The sequence below is a fragment of the Lepisosteus oculatus genome, chromosome 4 (genome assembly GCF_040954835.1).
Source record: "Lepisosteus oculatus isolate fLepOcu1 chromosome 4, fLepOcu1.hap2, whole genome shotgun sequence".
Taxonomy (NCBI): Eukaryota; Metazoa; Chordata; class Actinopteri; order Semionotiformes; family Lepisosteidae; genus Lepisosteus; species Lepisosteus oculatus.
The window spans coordinates 64822819-64844530 of NC_090699.1; the positions used below are offsets into that span (position 1 = coordinate 64822819).

Genomic DNA, 21712 nt, shown 5'->3' on the forward strand with positions numbered 1-21712 from the left:
GAGGAGATCTGCTCACGCCAGCCAGAGGCACAAGTCAGTCATCTCTTGGCCTGCCTCAGAAAAGTGCGTTAGGCATAACCGTCAACTGATGCTTGGTGTGATCACCACCCACTCTTTGTACAGGCTTTGCATTTTTTAATCAAATAAAGGTATTTTCTAATCATATCTTCCTATTAGTTACTGTCTCTCTTATACTGAAAGTTAATTGGATTAGCAGTGCCTTGAACACTCCATCTGGTAGGGTTTGGGTAGTCAAAACTACAGCAGGAGAAAGCCAAAGAAATACAAGACACTAGATTCTAGACCTGGGTCTTTAAGGAAAGACACCTAAGCTGAATCTGTTGCCCTCTTTTACTTTGGCTTTTGAAAACCCTAAACCCGAGTTTTTGTTTGGAGTGCAGGGCACTAATTAACAATGTGCCAGGTCTTGGTTATTGCAGTCTGCACATACAGTATGCAGCAAGACATTTGAAGTGCCCTTTGAGGAGTTCTGTACAGTCTCGTGTTGGAAGTGCCCTACAAAGCTGATTTGAAACATACAGGCTGTCCCTTCAAATATTTGCCGCAGTGGTACATGGTATACAGCACAGACGTTGATGCAAAACCCCTTTGACTTTCTTAATGCTAAAATGTTGATGAAAGATGGATGAGATCTGTCTGTTCTGTTCAGCTCAGCTCTTAGCATCGCGAATGCTGCGTCCTTGCAGTTTTCTCTGATGAAACATGACCTGGGCTGTGCTGTTTTGTAGCCACGCTGCCTGTAAAAACAAATGCTACTGTACACACATTTTTAGAACAGGAGCAGGAACACACTTGTGGCTTACAGGGTAGGGTGCTTAACTCTTGACCTGAAGGACTTCTCCCTCTCTCTCCTGGTTTTTATTTCATGTGAGCTTTCACTGACATCCCACTTGATTATTCCCTTTGTGCCTCCAGTTCTTGATTTCAGAAATATCCTGCTGCAAGAAGAAAGTTTCAAGTAAAGTTCCCTGAAAAATCTCCCGGCCTCTAGGTTTCCTCCCACTTTCCAAAGACGTGGTGACTAGGTTCTCCATTTTTCAATTGGTTGTGCGTGACCCGTGTGATCCCATCACAGATGTAGTCCTGTTTTGCGTATTACAGTATGCTTCTGGGATAGGTTCCTGCAACACAAACAGCAGGAGTAAGATTTTCTTTTATAATGGATGGGTGGAACTTTGCTCAGTCTCTCCTCTTCGTGCTTAAATCCTAGGTGACCAGTTAACCCAGATGGGTAAACATGACACTATACAAGATGCCTGCCGAGGTCCTCACACCTGAAAGAGGGGAAGTTTGAAACTCATAAATTAGTGCACTAATTAATCACTAACCTTATGCCCGCTTAAGAACTCAAAACAAAAGGCTGTAACACTGAACTTGAGAGCTCAGATGGAAGGAGAAACTGAAAGAGACCAGTTGCACCAGGACTAGGGCTGGGAACCACAGCTGTAGCTTTGATTGAAGAACTTGAGAACAGAGGTGGGCACTTGTACTTGTATAACCAATCCCATACATGACTAGGGACCGGTGGAGCCCAGCCAGGAAAGCAGCCCTGTGCAGAACAGATTTAATTGGAATAAAAGCCCAGGCAGTTGAACTGGGATCAAGCAGGTCTCTGGAGAGTCGACTCAAAAAGCCCCACAGATGGAGCAGAACTGATTACCAGACAGGCATACGAAACCTCTCTCCTTTACAGATTACAGCAACTGCAGAGAATAATGGAGCAAAGTCAATGGCTTAATCCCCCACTGTTCCGTCTGCCTGTGATCTTTTGCTGTGGGGAAATGATGTACAGTAGGGCTGATGAAGATAACAGCCCATGATTTAAAGGTTGGGTCAGTAAAGCAGAAAACAATTCTTATGTAATGAAACAGGGAAAAGACAGTGGAGGGTGGGGGGAGAAAAAGACACAGTGTGAATGTAGAGGCAGACGAAAGAATTACTGTGCATTCTGTTGAGCACCTGACTGACACCTCGACTAAATTGGAGGCTAAAAACCAGCATTAGTTAGTCTGTGAAAATGAGGGCAGTGGAGCATCGTGAACTGTGTAAAAAATGACTGCTGTGATTTCATCAGAATGATATCAAGGCATTAACATTTCACTTTTAATGTGAGACTGTGTGATGTAAGAAGCAGAAGGCAGGGGGAAGTTAGCAGGTGGTGGGAGGAGAGATTATTAGAGACATTTTCTCAGTAGTATTGGCATTATTGGTGTTGGTAGTCATAGTAAACTGAGGTTTTTTTTACCCCAAATTAGGACTCCCAGATATGCGTAAGCACTTTCTTGAGCTGTACTGCTGTACTGCAGAGTTCCTTGGGAAAGCTGTGGAATTAAAACGAGGACAGGCCAGGGTTCCTCAGCAGCGGAGCAGGCTGCTCTCACCCCGTTTAGGGTTTCTTCCTGATGCTGGCAAATTTGAGTTCTCCTACAGCCCAAGGAATGGCCATTGGATTCGGTCCCTGTTTGGAGCTCTATGTCACATGTCCTGGTTTCTCTGCTACTCTGCTTGGGAATGAGCCTGCCTGAACCGAGCTCTACACGAATATCTCCCCATTCAGCAGCCACGGTACGATCGGCACATTTGAGGAGGATCATGAAAACTAAAGGCGGCAATGGGGCAAGAGTGATAATAAACCGATTTTAAAAAAGATATTAAAAATGCAGTTTAACAAAAGAAGGACATTTTAATGCTCTCCGGCGCCTCTTCGGTGGCGGGTTTATTGAGATATAGGGTGCATCTTAAGCCTTTGACAACCACATTTAATCTTCCATAAACTGCAACTGTCTAATTTGTCTGCAGACGGTCCCTGTTGCTTTCGGCTGACTCCTCTTCATGCTTCACTGCAGCTTGCTTTCCTTATTGACGACTTTTACATGTCAATCGGGTAGCGTACTTCATCACAAGGCCTTTGCTTCTTGCAGTACTGTAGCTCTGAAATGAGTGCGAACTCTGAAAGGCTCTGCTGCAAGGCTCCATCTCCTCACCCCTCTTTTTTCACTCCGCCGTGCCTAATTTGTTTTACTACTTGTTCGTTAGCAAAAGAGCAAAGCCGTGGAGCCTGAATGATTGGCAGTGGAGACATCTGTGCTGGAAAGCTGTGGATCAGCCTGGCGCTGCTGAGAGTTTCCCTCTATACTCCTGAGTGACGGACTCCTGCTGTAGACGAAAGGTCTCCCCTGTATACCGTTTTTCTCAGATTAAGCTGTCCATCCTAGGTGTCTGGAAGGGATTTTTTTTTCAGGGAATAGATTTAAGGGGTTTGAGCAGACACCTGAAAATACCTGCGCCCATACCCTAAACTGGTTTCCTAAAATTATAGGCGATACGCATTTGGTGAAATGCCTGTGTGTATGGATGGAGATGGTTGTAATTAGTAGAAAACCAAGTACAGATAAGGGGGTGGATACTCGGGTTGGGGTGATGTAAGGTTGGAGTGGATTAGTGGAGTGCCACAGGGATCTGTGCTAGGATCCTTCTAGTTTATGACAGTCTAGGTTCCGGCATAGTTGGCTAAATTAGTCAAATTTGCAGATGGCACCAAACGAGGAGGACTGACACACACCACTGAAGCAGCAAGTAAATTCAAAACGATTTAGGACAGACTGGGCAAAGACCTTGAAGATGAAGTGCCGTTTGGACAAGGTCAGGGCTTGGCATATTATAAAGACAAAATATACATACAGTACCTGTACAAAATATGGACAAGACTCATGAACGAGACAACATGGAGAAAAATTATGAATAAGACTTAGGCATTAATTCCGCCACATTGGCAGACTGACTGCTGGGATATGACGCTAAAAGCATTTAAATTGAAATAACGGGAGGTTGCTGCTGAAACTGGCCCATGAAAATATCGGAATCGGCTCCCGCTGTCTGATGGGCTGAAGCCCGGACCGGTGCCAGGAGCCGCTGCCTCATGTGCCCTTGCGGTGCTGGAAGAGCTGTGCGGGCCCCCTCGTCAGTACGCGTTTCATTTCCTTTTCCCCCTTCCTGCCCACTCGGCACACGGATCGAGGGCAGCAGGTCCTCTGGGGGTCAGGCTGTGAGCAGGTGGCGCTGGTTGTGTGGGAGGTCAGTCTCTCTCCTTCCTGGCACGTTGCCTCTGGCCCTGAGAAGCTAGGGCATGTTGGCCCCGGCCCAGGTGGGCACCTGTTTCCTGTTCTGGGACAGCTCGGGGGGGGGGGGGGGTTGGGGGCTCCCCACTATCCGCCAGGCCCAGCTGTGCCGCACCCCCGTGGCCAAAATCAGAGCACTGCCACCCCCTGCTATCCCTTAGACGAGTGGAGAACATCTCAGTCTTTTGAGTATGATGAAACTATAGTACGCAGAATAACATTAAAGACCATGCTCTTTTTTTTTTCTTAATAGAAGCACTGTTAGTTATTGTTTTTTCTTGACTCCCCAGTCTTCTGAACTTACAGCTGCGCCTAACAGAAACCCCACTGCTCTTCACATCGCACATAACTGGGCTAACCTGCAGGTTGACCCTGGTTGCCCTTCCTGTAAGCATTTACAGGCTAGCACACGGCTGCTGGCTCCGAAGCATCGCCAGCGTTTGAAATTGCTTCTGTTTCTCCTTTTGCGCCGTGCTTTCAGCTCGTGTTTGGCTTGAGACAGACTTCTGCTGTGCTGCAGCAAACTAGGCCTGTCACCGGTGCTGCTGAAGGAACTGCAGAAGGGGGAGAAATAGGTTTTTCAGACACGAGGGCATGCACATGCACATGACAGATGCGCATTGCCAGGATGATATTTTAATATAATGCAACATTCACGTCGCTTGGAGGGCTTACAAATGTGCAATTGAACTGTTGCTCCCGGTGATACAGGAGCCCAGGAGGCCCTCTTGCGGGGCCCTGGAAGTTCCTGGCTCCTCGATGCCCTGAAGTTCTCGTCACTCGTGATTCCTGTGTTCTGCTGGTACAGCAGGGAAGAGTGAGGCTGTGGAGAAATCATGATTCTGTTGTCTGTTGCATTAATGAAGCCGTGATTTCCCGTTGCTGGATAGTGGACTTGAAGAACTGCACTTGATTGCCACCGATTGATTTCCTTCTCGCTATGTTCTTCTGCAACCTGGTTATTTTGGAAGTGCTGGCTTTATTTATTTTTTTCCTGTCCGGATATGCTTCAGACTAATTTCCGTGCTGCGCTGTATTTTAGCGATTGGAATGAGAAGGCGTGCCTCTTTGCAGCCGGGTTGCTTGTTTGCTGCGTTAGCTGCATAGTTGCTTCCAGCTGTTGAAAAACCTTGTGGTTGTAGCTGTTGGAGAACTGTCCAGAGCTGGGCGACATACTGTAGTAGCGCGAATTTGCACTCAAATGTCCCCTCAGATCTACAGGGGTGAGAATCATCTGTTCGCTGCTTAAGAGGAGTGCTTGAAAATCATAATTAAATTGTTTTTTTTTGTCCTTAATTGTCTGCAGTTGTTTCCGTTTGACATTTTGACTCATTGTCATTGTCACTCTGTTCAGCTTGTTGTCTTAACGCTCATACAAATGGCAGGGATCTGCCTCATTCCCACCCCCAGGCTCTGCAGCGCCCGGAGTGCCCGGAGCCGAGTTAGGAAGGATCCAGCGCTCTTCGATGAATGCGCCTGACAAACCCACAAGGGGACGCTGTTGAGCATAAAGCTGAGGATGCCTGAGTATCTTTAAATACCTTTGTAAAAAACAATGGCTGGAAGTTAATTTAACAAGTTGTGTGAGCTTTTACTGAAGATGTAGCTACTATACTGTAACTATTCGGTCCATCTAGCCCGTTCAGTAGTTAGTAGTTCACTGATTTTAGCCAGCATTTTTAGAAAGGAGCCAGGGTATCGGCTTCAACCACGTCGGTTGTTCCACCCTCCCACAACCTTGGTGTAAAGAAGCGTCTCCTGTTCTCGGTTTTGAATGTCCTTCTGCTTTGTTTCCACCTGTGCTCGGATTTTGTTTATCTGCTGATTCTGAAGGAGTCCACTAAATGACTCTGCATTGTAAGCTCAGCCTGTGCCTTGAAAGAAGCATCTTTTTACAAGTTGGAACGCCTGGGAAGCCTAGGGTTCGCTCGTTTTAAAGGATTGAGATGCTTGCATTATTTTGGCTCCACTGCAGAGTCGCAGTCAGAAACTCCGGGTTTCCTGCAAGAGATCCTCAGCTCAGTCACGTACGAGAAACCGAACGAGTGGTCGCCTCGTTCGCAAACTTTCTGTTCTTAGGTGGTACAAATTACAGTTAGGCTGCAGGAATAGACCTTCTGCAGTCAGCAAGACAAAATAGACTCGTCAAGTAACAAGGAATCAGACGAGTCACTGAGTGAAGGCATCTGAGTGATCATCCTGAGTTCAGTGGCATTGTAGCTGTCATGTCGCTGAGTGGGAAAACGAAGCTTCACTCAACACTTCCAATTGTACTTAAGGAAATAAACACCCAACAGATTGCAGCGAATCTTAATTCGTGCTTCCGACTGAATTCTGAACAGGTGGGAAGCTCGGGCTTTTCGCAGCCGAAAAGAGAGCCGAAAGCGATAACGGAGGGGAGGATTGTTGGACATCATCTTCATTAAGGTGGCCATGCTGTGCAGACGGCAGATTTCTCCCAGCTTTGTCATGCACTCAGAGGGAGGGCAGTTAAATGCCCTTCAGAGAGGCCCTCCAGGTCAATGTGAACCATGTGGACACCAGCAAGTGGGAGCTCATAGCCCAGGACTTATAACCCAGGGCTGATTTTGGTGGTGCAAGGATCTCTGTCCTTTTGAAACCACACAGGGACAAGGGCAGAGGAGAGGGACCGTGGGCACAGCAAGTCGTGGTCCAGATCAGTAACCCGGTCCACTGGGACACGCGTGCCTCCTGCACGGACCCTGTCCTGTGCCTGTCCTGGGTTGGCTCATTAACCATCTTCTCCCACCGATGAGACCGGGGAGAGGGTCCGGCTGGTGTGCGATGCCAGCGGAGATCAGCGTTACTGCCCTTCACTATCTCCATGGGGTGGGGGGGTGAGCCCAATCAAGCTGAGAGCTGAAGTGCAGGTTGAGCTTCAATAATTAGAGTCCAGAGGGATTCTGGTGCTCGCGGTGCCGAGCCTCCAGAGTGGGCGGCGCCCTGGGGTTACCGGGGTCGAGATCGAGGGGTTCCACCTCCTGTCGCTCCCCTCTCCCCTCTGGAAGTGACGGGGAGGGGGGGGGCTCCCAATTCGTGGGTCAGCTTCCCCAGCCCCAGGGTGTCTCCCTGCCAGTGCCCTCTGCGGTATATGAAGACGCGAACAGCCTGTTTACACCCCCTTGCCTTGCTCACATTTCCCCCACAGCTCAGCCTTTTTCTCCATCAAGCAAGACGGTGAAAGTGGCCGGCTTGTTCCCCGGGCCTCGGCGCTGGGGCTGTGCTTGCCCGTCTGTCTCTGTTTGGGGGTTTTCACAGCTCGACTTTCAGAATTTCCGTGCCCCTCGGCCTCCCCCCTCCCTCTGCGTGCAGGTCTGTGCCGCCCGGCCCCCGGGTTCTGGCGCCCGGGCTCGCTCCGCAGGCTGCTTGGCAGCGCCCGGCGCCAGCGACAGCACATTAACGGTGCCGCCTGCGCCGCTCCATCATCTGCTTCTGCTTCTGAAGCGCCGTCACACACCACCCGGGCCCACGCAGCACAGGCCTCGCCTTGGACTCACTTCTGTTTTGGCATATGCTAGGAGCGCCCGGCGCGGCGCCTCTCCGGCTCGGTAAACAAGCACGGGGCCGGCTGGGGCGCTTCGCCCCTCTGAAGGATTTGGATGACGTGGGGGGGGGGGGTTGGTGTGGTGTCGCGGATGTTCTTGCCTCTTATACTCACGAGTGAATGAATGTGGATCCAAAGTGATGTATAAGGTCACATCACACACACGCACAAAAAAGGGGGAGAGTGATCTGTTAACGGGGACGTGACAGCAAGGTCATGTTCCATAATGCGATAAGACTCTGATAAAGGTCATTACCACTTCGAGGAAAAATGTCCTTTAATTGGTTGATTAAGTATGTAACATATTATCATGATCATCATCCGGGGATGGAAACCCATTGTTCTCGTCCAGGTCCTGATGAATACTCTACTGGCGGCTAATGAGTTGTGTGTGTGGGTAATTGAAGTGTGCTGTAATGGGGGAGCTGAACAAATGGGCTAATAGAGACAGGTTTCGTTGGATCTGATCGCCCACAGATATCTTAAAATACACCCCTGGATGCACAGGCTGTACTCTCCCGAGGGGGGACAAGATGCAAAAGCAGGTTTCTTTTCCAAATGCTGTACCGTCTCCCTGCACCGTGCCGAATCGGAGACCCCCCCCCCACCCCGGCTCCTCGTTTTTGCTGCGTCTCGTCTGGATTCTGACGTAACTGCTGCCTCGCCTCCTGAAAGACGGGAGGTTTCTGGTGCAAAGACACCCGCCCTGTCGTTTCCCTGCCCTGCACGGTCCAGATCCGGGCACTCGGACGCAAGCTTGCCGTGAACTTGCAAAGGCGCTGCTCTGTGTCATGCCCGGAGCCGACTTCTGATGAGCGGTTTTTCTCTGTCCACATCCCCGGAATAATCTCGCATAAGGCACTGCTGGGAGCCAGGCCCAGGCCGAGAGAGCTGGAGCTCCCCTGGGGAGTTAAACGGAATCGGATGCTGAATATCCCCTTTCTCTCTCTCTCTCACCCTCGCCAAGCTCGGCTGGGAGCCATGCAATCTGCATCTCCCCCCGTCTGCTGCCAGAGTGCACAACTGGGAGTATTCTGTCAGCGGCAGAGGCGAGAGACTGGAGCTGTTTATGGCATGACACTTCAGTTTGGAGAGCTGCAGATCACCAATGCATAACAAGCTATGAAGTCTCATGTATACATCAGCTGAGCACCTGTGATGGCAATTTTACAATTTGTCTTTTGTTAATAAACACGGAATTGATCATTAGGGATCAGTTCCTGCTGGGTTTATTAAGTGCATTATAGACCGTAAAAAAGTGAGCAATGGATTTTGCAAGTCTTTATCTCACTTGTTACCATTTATGGAGTTACACAGGCAAACTGCGTGGTGGTGGTGGCAGAAGCAAGTTCCATAAGCTTAAAGGCCGATTTGATTCTCTTTCCTAGCTGTTTCGAACTCTTGATTATGTGTCATCCTAGCCGATTTCAAATTGAAGCCATCAGCCCTCCCTAATTGGTCATCCTGCGAGCAGTCCTGTAGACGAATAGGGGGACCGATTGCCCGCTCGCTCCGAGATGATTGATTTTTTTTGCAGTTCTTTTTGCAAGGCGTCTTGTGAAATGTGAGGAATCGGGAAACCACGTGTTGGAGGCTTTAGGAAGTAAATCCAGGCCTGCGGAGAGTCACTGACCCTGCTGCGGTCAGCAGTGGTGGCACAGAGACGTACGTGCCGTGTGCCCATCTGTACGAGGGGTAACACGGAGGTCAAAGGGCACAGGCTTGAGATGGACAGGCAGCTGTGACAATGTAGCAGACTGGGAGTCCATACAGGCTCTAGCCTGGAGAGAGACGGGCAAAAGGTAGCGAAATCTCCCGCCCGAGACGAGACGCAGAATTTCAGAATGCAAGACTGTTTCACGCCTATTTAAAAACAATTACGAGCGAGGGCTCTGCGTGGCTCCATCTCGGGGAGGAAACAAGAGGAGCTGTCAGCTGGGCGAAGATTAAAGCACAGGCAGCATGCATTTAGTCGTTTAAGGAAAAGGCATTCAACAGAGTTATTAAAAAGTAAAAAAAAGAAAACACTGTTCTTAACGCGGCGGCCTCGGCGCACGGGGACTGTCAGGCAGCGCGGAAAACGAGGCAGACTGCCGGCGGCCTCTCGCCCGGTTTCATTTCTTTCGCATTTTATTTTTGCCTCTTCCCAGCGCCCGCCTCACCTCTGACTGCCGGGGAAACAGAGCATGCAGAGAAGGCAGAAGACGGCGCGCAGTAAAAACATGGCCCATCCAGAGCCGGTTTATTCGAAATGCTTTTATCGGTATGCTTTCAGGCAGCGCGTAGCGAGCACAGCGGTGGCTCTGAGTAATAGAGGCGTTCGTTTGAAATGTAATGATGTATTGCACTTTTTGCAGGAGAAAGTTGCAGCCGGCTTGTGTGGCTGTGGCTGTGGCTTGTGCTGGCGAGATTTGTGCAGCAGCTTTCGTGAATTCGAGGCGGGGGGCTGTGTTGTTACACGGGGGGTTCTGTTGTGCACGTGCAGTTGAAGTGCCCGGCATTTGCTCGGAAGCACCCGGGAGGGTGCCTGGTTAAATGCCAGCCTGCCGATTCCTTCCCCTAGCTCCGTGCCGCCATTCCACAGAGGTTTAAACTTCAGCTGAATTTCACTCTCCTGTGTTTTTTTTTTTTTTTTAATTCTCCTGCAGATCTACAGCGAGAAGAGAAACCAGTTTGACATCAGGAAGAACTCCCCCAAGGAGCTCGTGGAGAAGGTGGCGTCCAACATCGAGAAGCTGCTGGCGAAGAAACGGAAGGCCCTGGAGGTAATGGGGGAGGGGTGGGGTGGTTTTTGGGCAAGTCGGTCTCTCTTCTGTAACGGAAGCGTTCTTTCCGGACCCTATGCAGACGACACAATCCGGGGATGAGTGAGGAAAAGACGGGGACAAAGCATGCGGGAGTCGGGAATGAAAACGGGTGGGGTGTCCTTGGTGCGCTGGTGTTTGGGGGAGGTGTGGCCGAGGCAAACAATCCAGAAGTGAGTCCAAGGGGGTATCCGAGAGAAGGCGAAAATCCTAATCCAAGACAAACTGGGTCAGAACCGGCAGGAACAGGAACTTAAAAGCTTGATGGGACCAGGCGCTTCCAGGTCCCGGACTCGTCTGGATCGGATATACTGTATAACTGATGTTCAAAAAGGCTAATTCCATATCCCCTGTCAATGGATTCTATGATCTTGACACCAAAGGAAACCAAACACATCTTTCAATCACTGTTGTAACTCTCCCATTTAAAGGCTGAACTTTTGCCCTTCCCCATTGCTCTCTATTTGATAAATAAATATAAACTGAAGACCTACAGTACCATGATTTTTAAACAGGGAGATGATTCACCACCCCATCTAATCAGAAATTGATTTCTTAAAACAAATTATTGAAGCACTATTTGGCTTATTAACTTGCTCAACAAACCATTTAATACATTTGCCCAACTTGCATTGGATTAAACACCCAAGATATTCACATTAAAATGAAAAATGTATCACAGACATCTTACAGTCTCTACGTTTTACTCTAAGAATTTTTGTTTGAACATTTTGCTTGAAAGCACTGAGCTACTGAACATGCTATTTCTCTGCACTCAAGCACTGAGCTGCTGAACACGCTACAGCTCTGCATTCAAACACTGAGCTGCTGAACACACTACAGCTCTGCATTCAAACACTGGGCTGCTGAACACACTACAGCTCTGCATTCAAACACTGGGCTGCTGAACACACTACAGCTCTGCATTCAAACACTGAGCTGCTGAACACACTACAGCTCTGCATTCAAACACTGGGCTGCTGAACACACTACAGCTCTGCATTCAAACACTGGGCTGCTGAACACACTACAGCTCTGCATTCAAACACTGAGCTGCTGAACACACTACAGCTCTGCATTCAAACACTGAGCTGCTGAACACACTACAGCTCGGCACTCATTCACTTAGCCATTGATCTACCGAGGACTGAGCTGCCTAGTATCGAGCTGCAGAAGAGACTGCCTTCTGAGATTTGCTCCGTACTTGTACAGAGCTGCTGAAAGCCAGGGTTCACACCCTATTTTAATTGTTCCAGCTCCCCCCAGCACTGAGCTTGCCCAGGCTGAGTATTAAATGCCGGTTGAGGAAAGGAGGGAGGAAGCACGCGGGATGGTGACTATTCCTAACCAGTCTTGCATGCAGCATCATTGAGTTATGAGGCCTTCCCTGTGCACAGCACCCCACTGTCAGCCATTAGACATCCTCGGTTTAGCTCATTGCCTATTTACATAGGCCTAGAGTAGAAAGTCATTTCTTTCCCATCCCGCTTGTGTTTGTTTCCCCTTGATTGATGACTGTCCTCGTGGTTGTGGCGGGGTCTAATTAGAAACGTGGCTGACACGATGTGCGTGTGTTTGTGAGGCTTGCAGTCAGGCTGCAGTCAGGCCGGTCTTATTATTCGTCTGCCCTGGATCCTGTTTATTGGTGCTGAAGATGGAGCATTTCTTTCATTTGCAAGAAACGTGCTGCCTGCATCGGAGACCAGAAGGGCACTCTTCCAGATCTGTGAGCTTGGGAATGTAGCCCCCCATTCCATCTTCAGTTCTGTTCTGTCCTTTTAAACTCTGCGACAAGGGGAGTATTGGTGCTGTTGGTGTGTTTATCAGTAAGAGCCCTAAATGAGGATTAAACCACCTGAGATCGCCCCCCACTTTAGTCTTCGTGACGTATTCCTGATCCTAAAGCTCCACGCAGTCACCCAGGCACGCTCGGTCACTCCTGCAAGTCCTGCTTGTTTCAGCTATAGATACCATGCCGCTGCGCACCAGGGTGCCGAAGGCCTGTGTGTTTCCAGGGGTGGGGGGGGTTGGGAGGAAATGAGGGATTCGGAAGTTCAGCAAGCTTACCTCGTACTGTCATGTGTAAGTAGTTAGGCCTGTATTGGACTCCTGTAGCTAGAAAGTTGGGATTACGGGGGCTTTGTGGACCCTGTGCAGGGCAGGGCAGCTGGGGGCATGGTTCCCTCAGTCCACCTTCTGCTCTGTGCTCCACACTTTACCTTCACCTGCAGCCCGAGTGCCCGGTCTGTAATTGAGAAGCTGGTTGCCGCAGTGCACGGCAGTGGAGTGGCCGTGCGGGAAAGATTTCACAGTGCCCTTGGAAACGCACAGACCCAACTGTCCCTTGACCTCTGCCATAAGGAAAGTCAAGTCACGGGCCTGAAATCAGGCTTCTGTCACAACAGAGGTGTTTCTAATGCGAGAGCGCACCAGCTCTGCAGCTTGAGGGCTGAGTGAAAATCCCAGACACCCAGGGCGTGCCTTTTGGGGTTTTTGTTTGTGCGATGCAGGTATTCAAAAGCCTCAAAGGCAGTAACAGAGTCAATGCACTGAACATCTTTCATATAAACAGCGAAACACGGAACAGGAGGACACGAGTGGAAACCAGGTGGAAGTGTCTATCTAAGACACGGTGTCAGACATGGCTGCAGGTGGGAGGGGCACTTTCACAGACACGCCCCTCGCCGGGAGGGGCTCTGTCTCAAACACGCCCCATGGAGGAGGGGCACCGTTTCAGACACACACCCAGGTTTTACCCTCCTTCAGATCTCATCAGTTACATTTCAGGCACCACATCTGACTCAGGGCAGACCTGCGAGTCAGAAGTGGGTCCAGGGTTCACCAGTTGCGTATCCCCTAAAAGCAAGTTCACACATATGTCCCGGATGCAGAACTGAAATCAGTGTGCCTACAGTTAAGAACTCCTCTGGAGCCGATCCCTGAAGAGACCATGTTCCTCCAGGACCAGGGCTGGGCGCCACTGCTCCATAACGTGCCCGTTGGCTTCGCTGCCCCACAGTCACTCTAGCCTGCTCCAGCTGGATTGCTGTGGCCGTGTGAAAGGCACGCTGTGTGCGCGCGTGCCGTTAAACAGGCCAGTGCCCTTCAACCCAAGAAGCTCCTCCTTGGGCCCCGCTGTCGCGTTACATCCTCTCGATTAGTGTGCGGAGTTATTTGTTCCAGGAGAAAACGACATTTCCCCCCTTGGCGCTGTGCTCTGTGAAAATTGGGAAAGGAAACGAGACGATGACCTTGGTATGTTTCAGAGGAGGGAGTAAATAAAGGCAATTGTCTGCAGCCACATCGTTCGAACGTTCTGACAATAAAACGGAAGATCTAGTATTATGGCAGAATCCTGAATTGCCTTTTTGTTTTTATTTACAGTTCTGTGCTTGAGGCAGGTTTATTCTGGTGAGAATCCTGTTGCAACGAATCTATACAATAGGCCACATTAAACCCAGAGTTAGTGTCCTCGAAGGAAAGAAATACAGCATAATCCACACCTTAGAGGATTGTTTGCAGGGTGACATACAAATTTAGAGAACATGGAAGAGTTTGTGTCCGAGTCTCCTGCCCGGTGTAGCCTCACCTCTCGCCCTGTGATGAGTGAGTGTCCTGTCCAGGTGAGCGAGAGTCCTGTCCAGGTGTAGCTCTGCCTCACGCCCTGTGATAAGGGAGTGTCCTGTCCAGGTGTCCTGTCCAGGTGAGCGAGAGTCCTGTCCAGGTGTCCTGTCCAAATGAGCGAGTGTCCTGTCCAGGTGTAGCTCCGCCTCACGCCCTGTGTTTCCAGGATAGGCTGTGGGTTTCCATGGCTCTTACCAGGATTAAATGGCTGTCTGATAATGCAACGGATGAATGCATGTGCCTCATTGTAATTCCCTGGTGTAATCTGGGATATTGACAGATTGTGGACAGATCTTTCTGTGAGGTCGCATCACAGTGTATTATATCTGCAATTAATTCAGTTTCTTGTCCTTTGAATCCACATGCAGTGGCGTCCATGCTGCATACAACTGGCCGAGCACCTTTGCATAAAGAGACTTCTCATATACAGAGCAAGGCCTTTCAGGACAGGAGGTTCTATGCTCTACTCTTGCACTGTTACTCTCGCAGTATGACTCTTAGATGCACAAGCCCATTAAGAAGAAACGTTTGATAAAAAGATTGTTTTATGCATCTCCAGCGGAAGTGTAGTAGACCAGGGGGAGGAGAGAGAAACTGCAGCACCAGGTGGATTCAAGCCCTGAGTGGGACTCAAGATGGACATGGGGGTTCACAACCCTACCCTACAGCCACAGGAACGATACAGGCCAAGGAGTCACAAGCTTAGCTTTGTCTCACTTAAAGGGTGGCACCTCCTACAACACAGTGACCACAGTCCCCGTATTGCAGAGTTTGTTCAGAGATTCCAGTCTGGAGGGAAGAGTGCCACCTACAGGTCCACCAGCACCACTTCCAGCAGCCACCTACAGCTGACTGTGCCAGACCAGCCTGATGCTCACCTGGCACCCGGCTAAAAACATTTTGCTTGTTGTTGCATGAGCAGGACTCGAACCTGGGACTCTAGAGGGTCATAAACGCAGCCAAATTAAATTTCTGTGTGACGGGCGCCGCTTGCTTTGTTTGTTTTTTACTTACTCATGTGCGTGGTGTGCCATGGCCAGGAAGGGACTGAGCAATTAGAACGAAGCCTGCTCTTTTGTCGTGCAGCTGCTCGAGATGAAGGGAAAGCGTCAGAGTGGAAGGCATGCGGTTTTATTGAAGCCACCTCTTCGGCACACGTGGTGGGGGGGCATTTCTTATTGTTCATTATTGTATTGCAGTTATTATTATATCACATTATTGTATGCAGGTGCTCTGGCCTCCTCCCACAGTCCAGAGACATGCTGGCAGGTTAATTGGCTTCTGGGACAATTGGCCGAGTAACTCATAAGAATAAAGTGGTGTTATAGAGAGGGCTCTTGTACTGAAGCATGTGAATCAGGGCATCTGCTGTGAGCGTCTGTCCAGTGATGGACTGGTGTCCCATCCAGGGTGTGTCCTGCCTTGCGCCCGTTGCTTGCTGGGATGGACTCGGGCTCCACCGCGACCTTGAGTTGCAAGAAGCAGATTAACTTCCCCGGAGGGGTTTTTGAAGTGTTCCTGCAAGCCAGTTTTCCTCACAATGAAGCCCGTCTCATTACCGCCGATGTCAAGAACTGTAGACGTTGGGGTGGGGGGGGGGGAGACAGGAGAAGGGATGAGATATTAAACGAGATGTTGACTTGCAATTGCAGAAATGAGTTTGTCTCCAGTCTCTTCCCGGTTGGCTGACTGTAGCTCTGCTGTTCACGGCTGCTGCTTCAGTTTAACTAATTTTTTTTTAAAGTTGCAATGTGGTATTTAGGAGGCGGCGCAAAGGAAGTGTTGTCTGGTTATATACGTAAAAGACTTTTTAGCAGAAATCCGACAGAAGTGATTTTTAGCGGTTGCATTTATCTCTCTCGTGGTTTCTTCGATTATTAAATCAGTGAATTCCAGGATGGTTAGTTTGCCAGTCCTGGATCTGGGTGGGTCCACAGTATTCCTTTACATTTCCTTTTTATTGCCAAAGAGGTCTCATGACGCATGGTAAAAAAAAAAAAAAGCAAGAAAAAGCCTTTCTTTTCTTTGGGCACAGGAGGCTGGACTGAGCCATGCAGTGGTGACCCCACAGGGTCAAATTCTCCGCAGAGCGGGTTTTGATTAAATGTGGGGCTCTTCACATTAGGCCGCATAGATCAGGAATGACAGGGCTCAGGGATCTGCCTTCAGAGCGTTAACAGATAATTAGCTCTGAATGTCATTAAAAATAGCCTTTCTGATAAGGTTGCACATTCTTTTTATATCTGGTCACTTTTGTGGGCTCATCGCTTTTGGATGGCTGAGGATCTGGAGCAGCGACAGTGAGCAGGGAGCAAAGAACTGCTGCCCGGCTCATCGTGTAGACAGACCGTGCACCCCCGAGTGGGGAGAGGTGCACCACGAGTGGGGAGAGGTGTTGCCACGTTTCGCAGAGAGGCACAACAGGGCCCAGTTGATCTGGAATCTACGCAGCCACCTTCCCTGGGAGCCAGGATAGCGGGACATCTTGCTTTTCAACCTCCCCCCAAAAAATCAGCAGACCAGCATATGATCTTCACACCTGGACACTGTCCTGTATTGTTTACAGGTTTAAAACCAAAAAGAGGGCTGAAAAAGAAAGCTTGAATTTCGAAATGTTGATTTTGCGCTGGTGACTGGATTATGGTCGAGTTTGGTTTTTGTGTTGGCCTCCGTGATTTCTTCTTGGCTTGTGCAAGTTGTGACATCTTTTTTTCACCTTAGAAATATCGCAAGACTACGCCCTATGCTATCATTAACTGTGGCTGAAAAGCTGATCAACATATTTGTATTCTCTCGAATTGACTACTGCAATGCTCTGCTCCCTGGGGTATCTAAATCTACTCTGAACAAGCTGCAGTATGTCCAAAATTCAGCAGCCAGAATCCTGACCTGGTCTAGTGCAAGTGTTCACATTACTCCTATCCTGGAGTCCTTGCACTGGCTTCCGGTCACATTCCGCGTAGACTTTAAAATCCTCATGCTCACCTACAAGGCTTTACATGGCTTGGCACCTCAATACCTGTCTGAACTTTTATCGCCCTACTCCCCACCTCGCAACCTCCGCTCTTCAAATTCTGCCCTCCTTACTGTCCCCCAAGCCCGTCTACATTGTATGGGCGACAGGGCCTTCTCCTGCTATGCCCCCAAGCTCTGGAACTCTTTACCCAAGGATATCAGAGAGTCACCTTCTCTAAACTCCTTCAAATCCAGACTCAAAACTTTCTTCTTCAGTAAAGCCTTTACTTAACTGGTTCCATTCTTCACCCCTCTGCTCTTCTTAATACCATCTTCCACGGTCTCCTCTATTGTTATTGTTGTATTGTTGTAATTATAATTATGTCCTGTCTTGTGAAATTTTCTTATTTATTGTTGTAGTCTTCTTATTTATTGTTATTGTCATCCTGTAAAGCGCTTTGAGAAGCCACCTTTAAAGGCGCTATATAAAATAAAGTTTATTATTATTATTATTATCAAGTTGAAATGTCAGTTTCCTAGCTGCATGAATCGATTTAGATTTCATATGCTTCCACTGGAAATTTGCGTATTTTGCTCAGGCTAGGGTCGTGATTATCATGATGATTTACATTTGTTCTTTAAGATGATTTTTGCCCGTTCCCTAAATTCTGACCAGTTTCCACCTCGCCTCACCTCAGGGCACAGTGGGAACTTTTGAACACAGCGCGAAACTTTGACCCCTGCTGGCAGAAGGGGGTAGACGCCACCCCCAACTTTCTGTCTGGTATTAGTTTAGCAAATGCCCTAATCCAGGTCAGATTTAACAACTAATGCACTAGCATCTAAAATAATTCAAAAATAAATGTTCTAGCAATAAAAAAAAACTGATAAAATGAGACACAACAAAATAGTAGGCTGACACAATAGAAGTACAGTGTCTGTGCAGAGCGGAGTGGTGGACCATGTGTTCCCTCCCACATGCGAGTAGGTTAGGACACAGTGCCGAAGCTGAAGAAGGCATGCCAGCGCGCGGTGTGCAGGATCAGCGGGTGGGGAAAGCTCTTGCCTGAGAGATCAGGCGCGGGTCGTTCTGTCACTGCGGGGCCAGGGCCCGGAGCAAAGGGGGCAGGAGCTGGGGAGCTGGGGCTAAGGGAAGGAAAGAGGGGCTAAGACCCAGCTGCAGAAGAGATGCGTGCCGCTGTGGATTGCTGATGGAGCAAGTGAGGTAACAGTGGGATATGAGTGACCAAGTCTGAAGATTTTTGCATTCCTCCCCATCCTGGAAGATCTGAGACCTTGTACCATGGCAGTATTCCCAGTTACCTCCAGTCTTGTTGCTTGCAGCCAGTGCCCCTGTGACTAGAGACAATGTGCTGTAACTGGCTCCCACATTCGGATGGGATTTTAAACCAGTGTCCTGACTACTTGGCCTGACTACTGAGTATTAGATGCCTGTCTGTAAAAGTAGGAGTGTGCGCCCCAGTATCCTGTCTAAATCGGGGCTTAATTCATTTGATGATGTAGTTTCTGTCTGCTGTGCAGTGGGGTTGCTCGGAAGGGCTTCGGTCAGGTGGGAGAGGAGACGGGTCACTGTGGAAGGAAAAGCACTTTATTTTATGACTACTTCTGTCTGAATAAAAAAGCCAGGAAAAAGAGGTTCATGCTACAGTAGGTCACAGATTAAAAAAACAAAAACAGAGAAGAGAGCTACAGAAGTCATCAAAACAAGAATCTCCTCAGATACCCAAAGGTTTATTTAATTGAATGGATTTTGCACATATTCCCTTTCCCTTCTTCTTTTTTTTAAACATTTATCTTGGCTCCAGTAATTAAAACAAAACCTCGTTTACTGCCGATGTAGAAACACAGCAAATTGGCCCTTATTCTCTGTATTGATGGCCCAGGCTGTTAATTGAGTTGATGTTAAAGAACATGGCGATAATTTTCTCCTGATGGTCAGTCTTTTCCTAGGCCATAGCTGTGGCATTAATTGTTAATTGAATTCTCCCTTAATTAAGTCACAAGTTTAGATTTTTCAACCCCGTGAACTCCTTGCCTCCCAGCAGGACTGCCTGTGTGAGATGATTCTTTCTGAGCATTGGAGGTGGAATGCCTTTCCGCACGAGTTCTGCCTGAATATCCCTGGAAGGAAAAAGCAGCTCCTTTCTTTTTGCATAAAAAGTCAGAAACCGTGTTGGAGAGGCCTGATTTGAGTGTGCCCGGTGGTTGATCAAAGGGGCTCACTGCTACTCGTTCGGCTGTAGGAGAGTCATGAAGGGCACGTCTGGCACAAGGGGCGCGGTCAGGCGCTCTGTGACTCTTCACCCGGTGAGCCCCGCAGTGCCTACAGGGGCGATGGCGTCAGCTGGAGGAGGGGCGCGGCTCTGCTTGATGGCACCGTGGCTGCAGAGGCTCATCGACCGTCTTGCTGTGAGACTGAGCTGGTCTCTGCGCAGACGGTGCGGGTTCGAGGCTTTGTTATGCTGCTAGCTGTGAGAGATTCCCCCAGCTGTGGAGACGGGGGCGAGGGGTGGTGGAGTCGGGATTTGCTTGCAAGGGTTCTCAGTTTCCCCACTGACTTCCTGCCGGTTTGCAGTGCTGTTGTTCTGTTGGTCAGCTTCACGGAGCGCGGGAGCCTGGGGTGCAGGTGCGTGTGTCTGCAGCCTCGGCCTCTGTGTCAGGAATCCGAACCGTGGGCGTCGACCGGCGGAGCTCAGACTCGAGTGGGACGATGTCTGGACCACAGGCTTTGACCTGTTGCCGCCAGCGAATACCTCGACCTGTTGCAGCCAGTTTGGAGCCCAAGAAAATCTTCTTCCCGGACCGTGTGCTAGGGAATCGCTAGTCCGTTTTGAAATGAACCTTCAAGGTTTGATGCGCGCTCTGCTGCCGTGTAAGACTGTTGCCCGTGTTCAGGTTGTGGGGAGGGAGCTGTCTGTGGTTTTCGTGGGCCCTGCAAGAATGGGTCAGTGAGAATTTTATGATGCACAGCTCCCTGGGAAGAATGCAGACCCAGCAGGTCTTAGTCCTCAGACAGGAGGTGACTATGCAGTGGACTGCTGTTCCAACAGGCCAGATGGGAATTTTCTGGCAGGAAGAGGTTCTTAAGTTATAGTGATGTTTTAAAAAGCTGTCGGCAGAACAGTAGAAAGGTTTCTCTCACCTTAGCTGGACTGGATTCCCAACAGATCAATAGCAGTATGAGGTACTAGAAAGCAGTAGCTGTTTGTTTCCTAACCTGAGAAAGAAAGAACATACTGTGAGTCTTACCGGGGTATTATTGGAAATCTGGGTAGCTGAGCTAATTAGCCAAGCCAGTCATCCTACAAGTGCAATTGATTTTTTTTCTGTAATATTGCTGCCAAATTTTCAGATTGCATGTTCTGTAAGATAAAGAAGTTCTTGGCTAAGGCAGGTTATTTGCAGTTTTAAAAAGAGACAGTGTACGCTACAGGACAGTTCCATGAGACTTCATTTTACATGTTTTTTGATGAAACTTCCTTACACAGCATGACTTCGTAGTGTAATCTGTCCACACAGCTTTCACTGTCATGTGTTGGCTTTGACTTTGAACAAGCCCTGCAAAGTGTCCATGTGGGAATCATGCATATACTGTAAGATCAGATCACTTTATCGTCCATATACAATTTCTTGTATTAGGAATTTGTCTTTTGCATACCCCAGCTTGCTCTCCATGGGACGCACAGACAGGGAGAGAGAAGCTGGGGGTCAGAGCCCAGGATCAGCCATTTATATCCCACTTTGCACCCGTTGCCTGCTGGGATAGGCTCCGGCTCCCCTGCGCCCCCGAATCGCGAGAAGTGGTTAGAAAATAAATGGATGGAGGGAAATTCGTATTGCTTGGATGCGGGTTTTATGAAGCTCTTGTTGTCTCAGTTCTTCTGCATCAACCGTGTAGGCTGAAGGTGAAACAGAAGGGGATCTCGGAGAGGACTGTAGGGTGGAGACAACTGTGAAATGAATGGAAATCGTTTCAGATGCAGCAGAAAGTTGCCAGGTTTGGCCATTTCTGACAACGGTGTGGCGATTGGGGTCCGTTCCTGCTCCGCGCCCTATCCAGGGACCTGGCTTTTAAGGGTTAAGGCCGACCTGGTTTCGATCTCATTAAAAGGACAGCAGAGAGCTCACTGGGATGATGAATGTACAGGGAGATTAGAGCTCAGCAGCCTGTGGGCACAGTTTATCCTGCTGGACTGAGAGAGGTGGGGTGGGGTATGTGGCTGATAAAATCCTTTCTGACTCCTCAGTCACAATAATTGCGACATCTGAAAGAAGACAGGGCTTTCAGGCCGGCATTGTGCTGGGCTTGCAGAACGCAGCTTGACAAAATGGATGAAAGTCAGCTGGTGAAATTTGGCATAGTTTTTATGTACCTTCGGAAACGATGCTTCGTCCGCCCCCATGACACACACACAGAGACACAGAGACACAGACGCTCTGAGACAGCGACGAGGTTGTGGTTTCGGTCGTCTGCAAGTCCGAGTATCCGATTGCTGGGGGCAGCGGAATATCGGAGTTGCTGCTGAGTTGAGGACAAGGCTTCGTCAGCCTGGCATGACCTGGAGGAGTCTGAGAATGACAGGAACCATTCGACTGGAAGGGGA

The 21712-nt window shown here is 49.1% G+C and overlaps 1 protein-coding gene across 2 annotated transcripts in view; it reads left to right on the forward strand.

Moving 5' to 3' along the window:
* The window catches only part of cacna2d2a (calcium channel, voltage-dependent, alpha 2/delta subunit 2a), a 253399-nt gene that overhangs the window by 51890 nt on the left and 179797 nt on the right, over positions 1-21712 (forward strand). For both annotated transcript variants that reach the window (XM_069189531.1, XM_069189532.1), the window contains exon 3: positions 10353-10469. In XM_069189531.1, coding sequence (XP_069045632.1) covers positions 10353-10469 — 117 coding nt within the window. The remainder of the gene's footprint in view (positions 1-10352; positions 10470-21712) is intronic.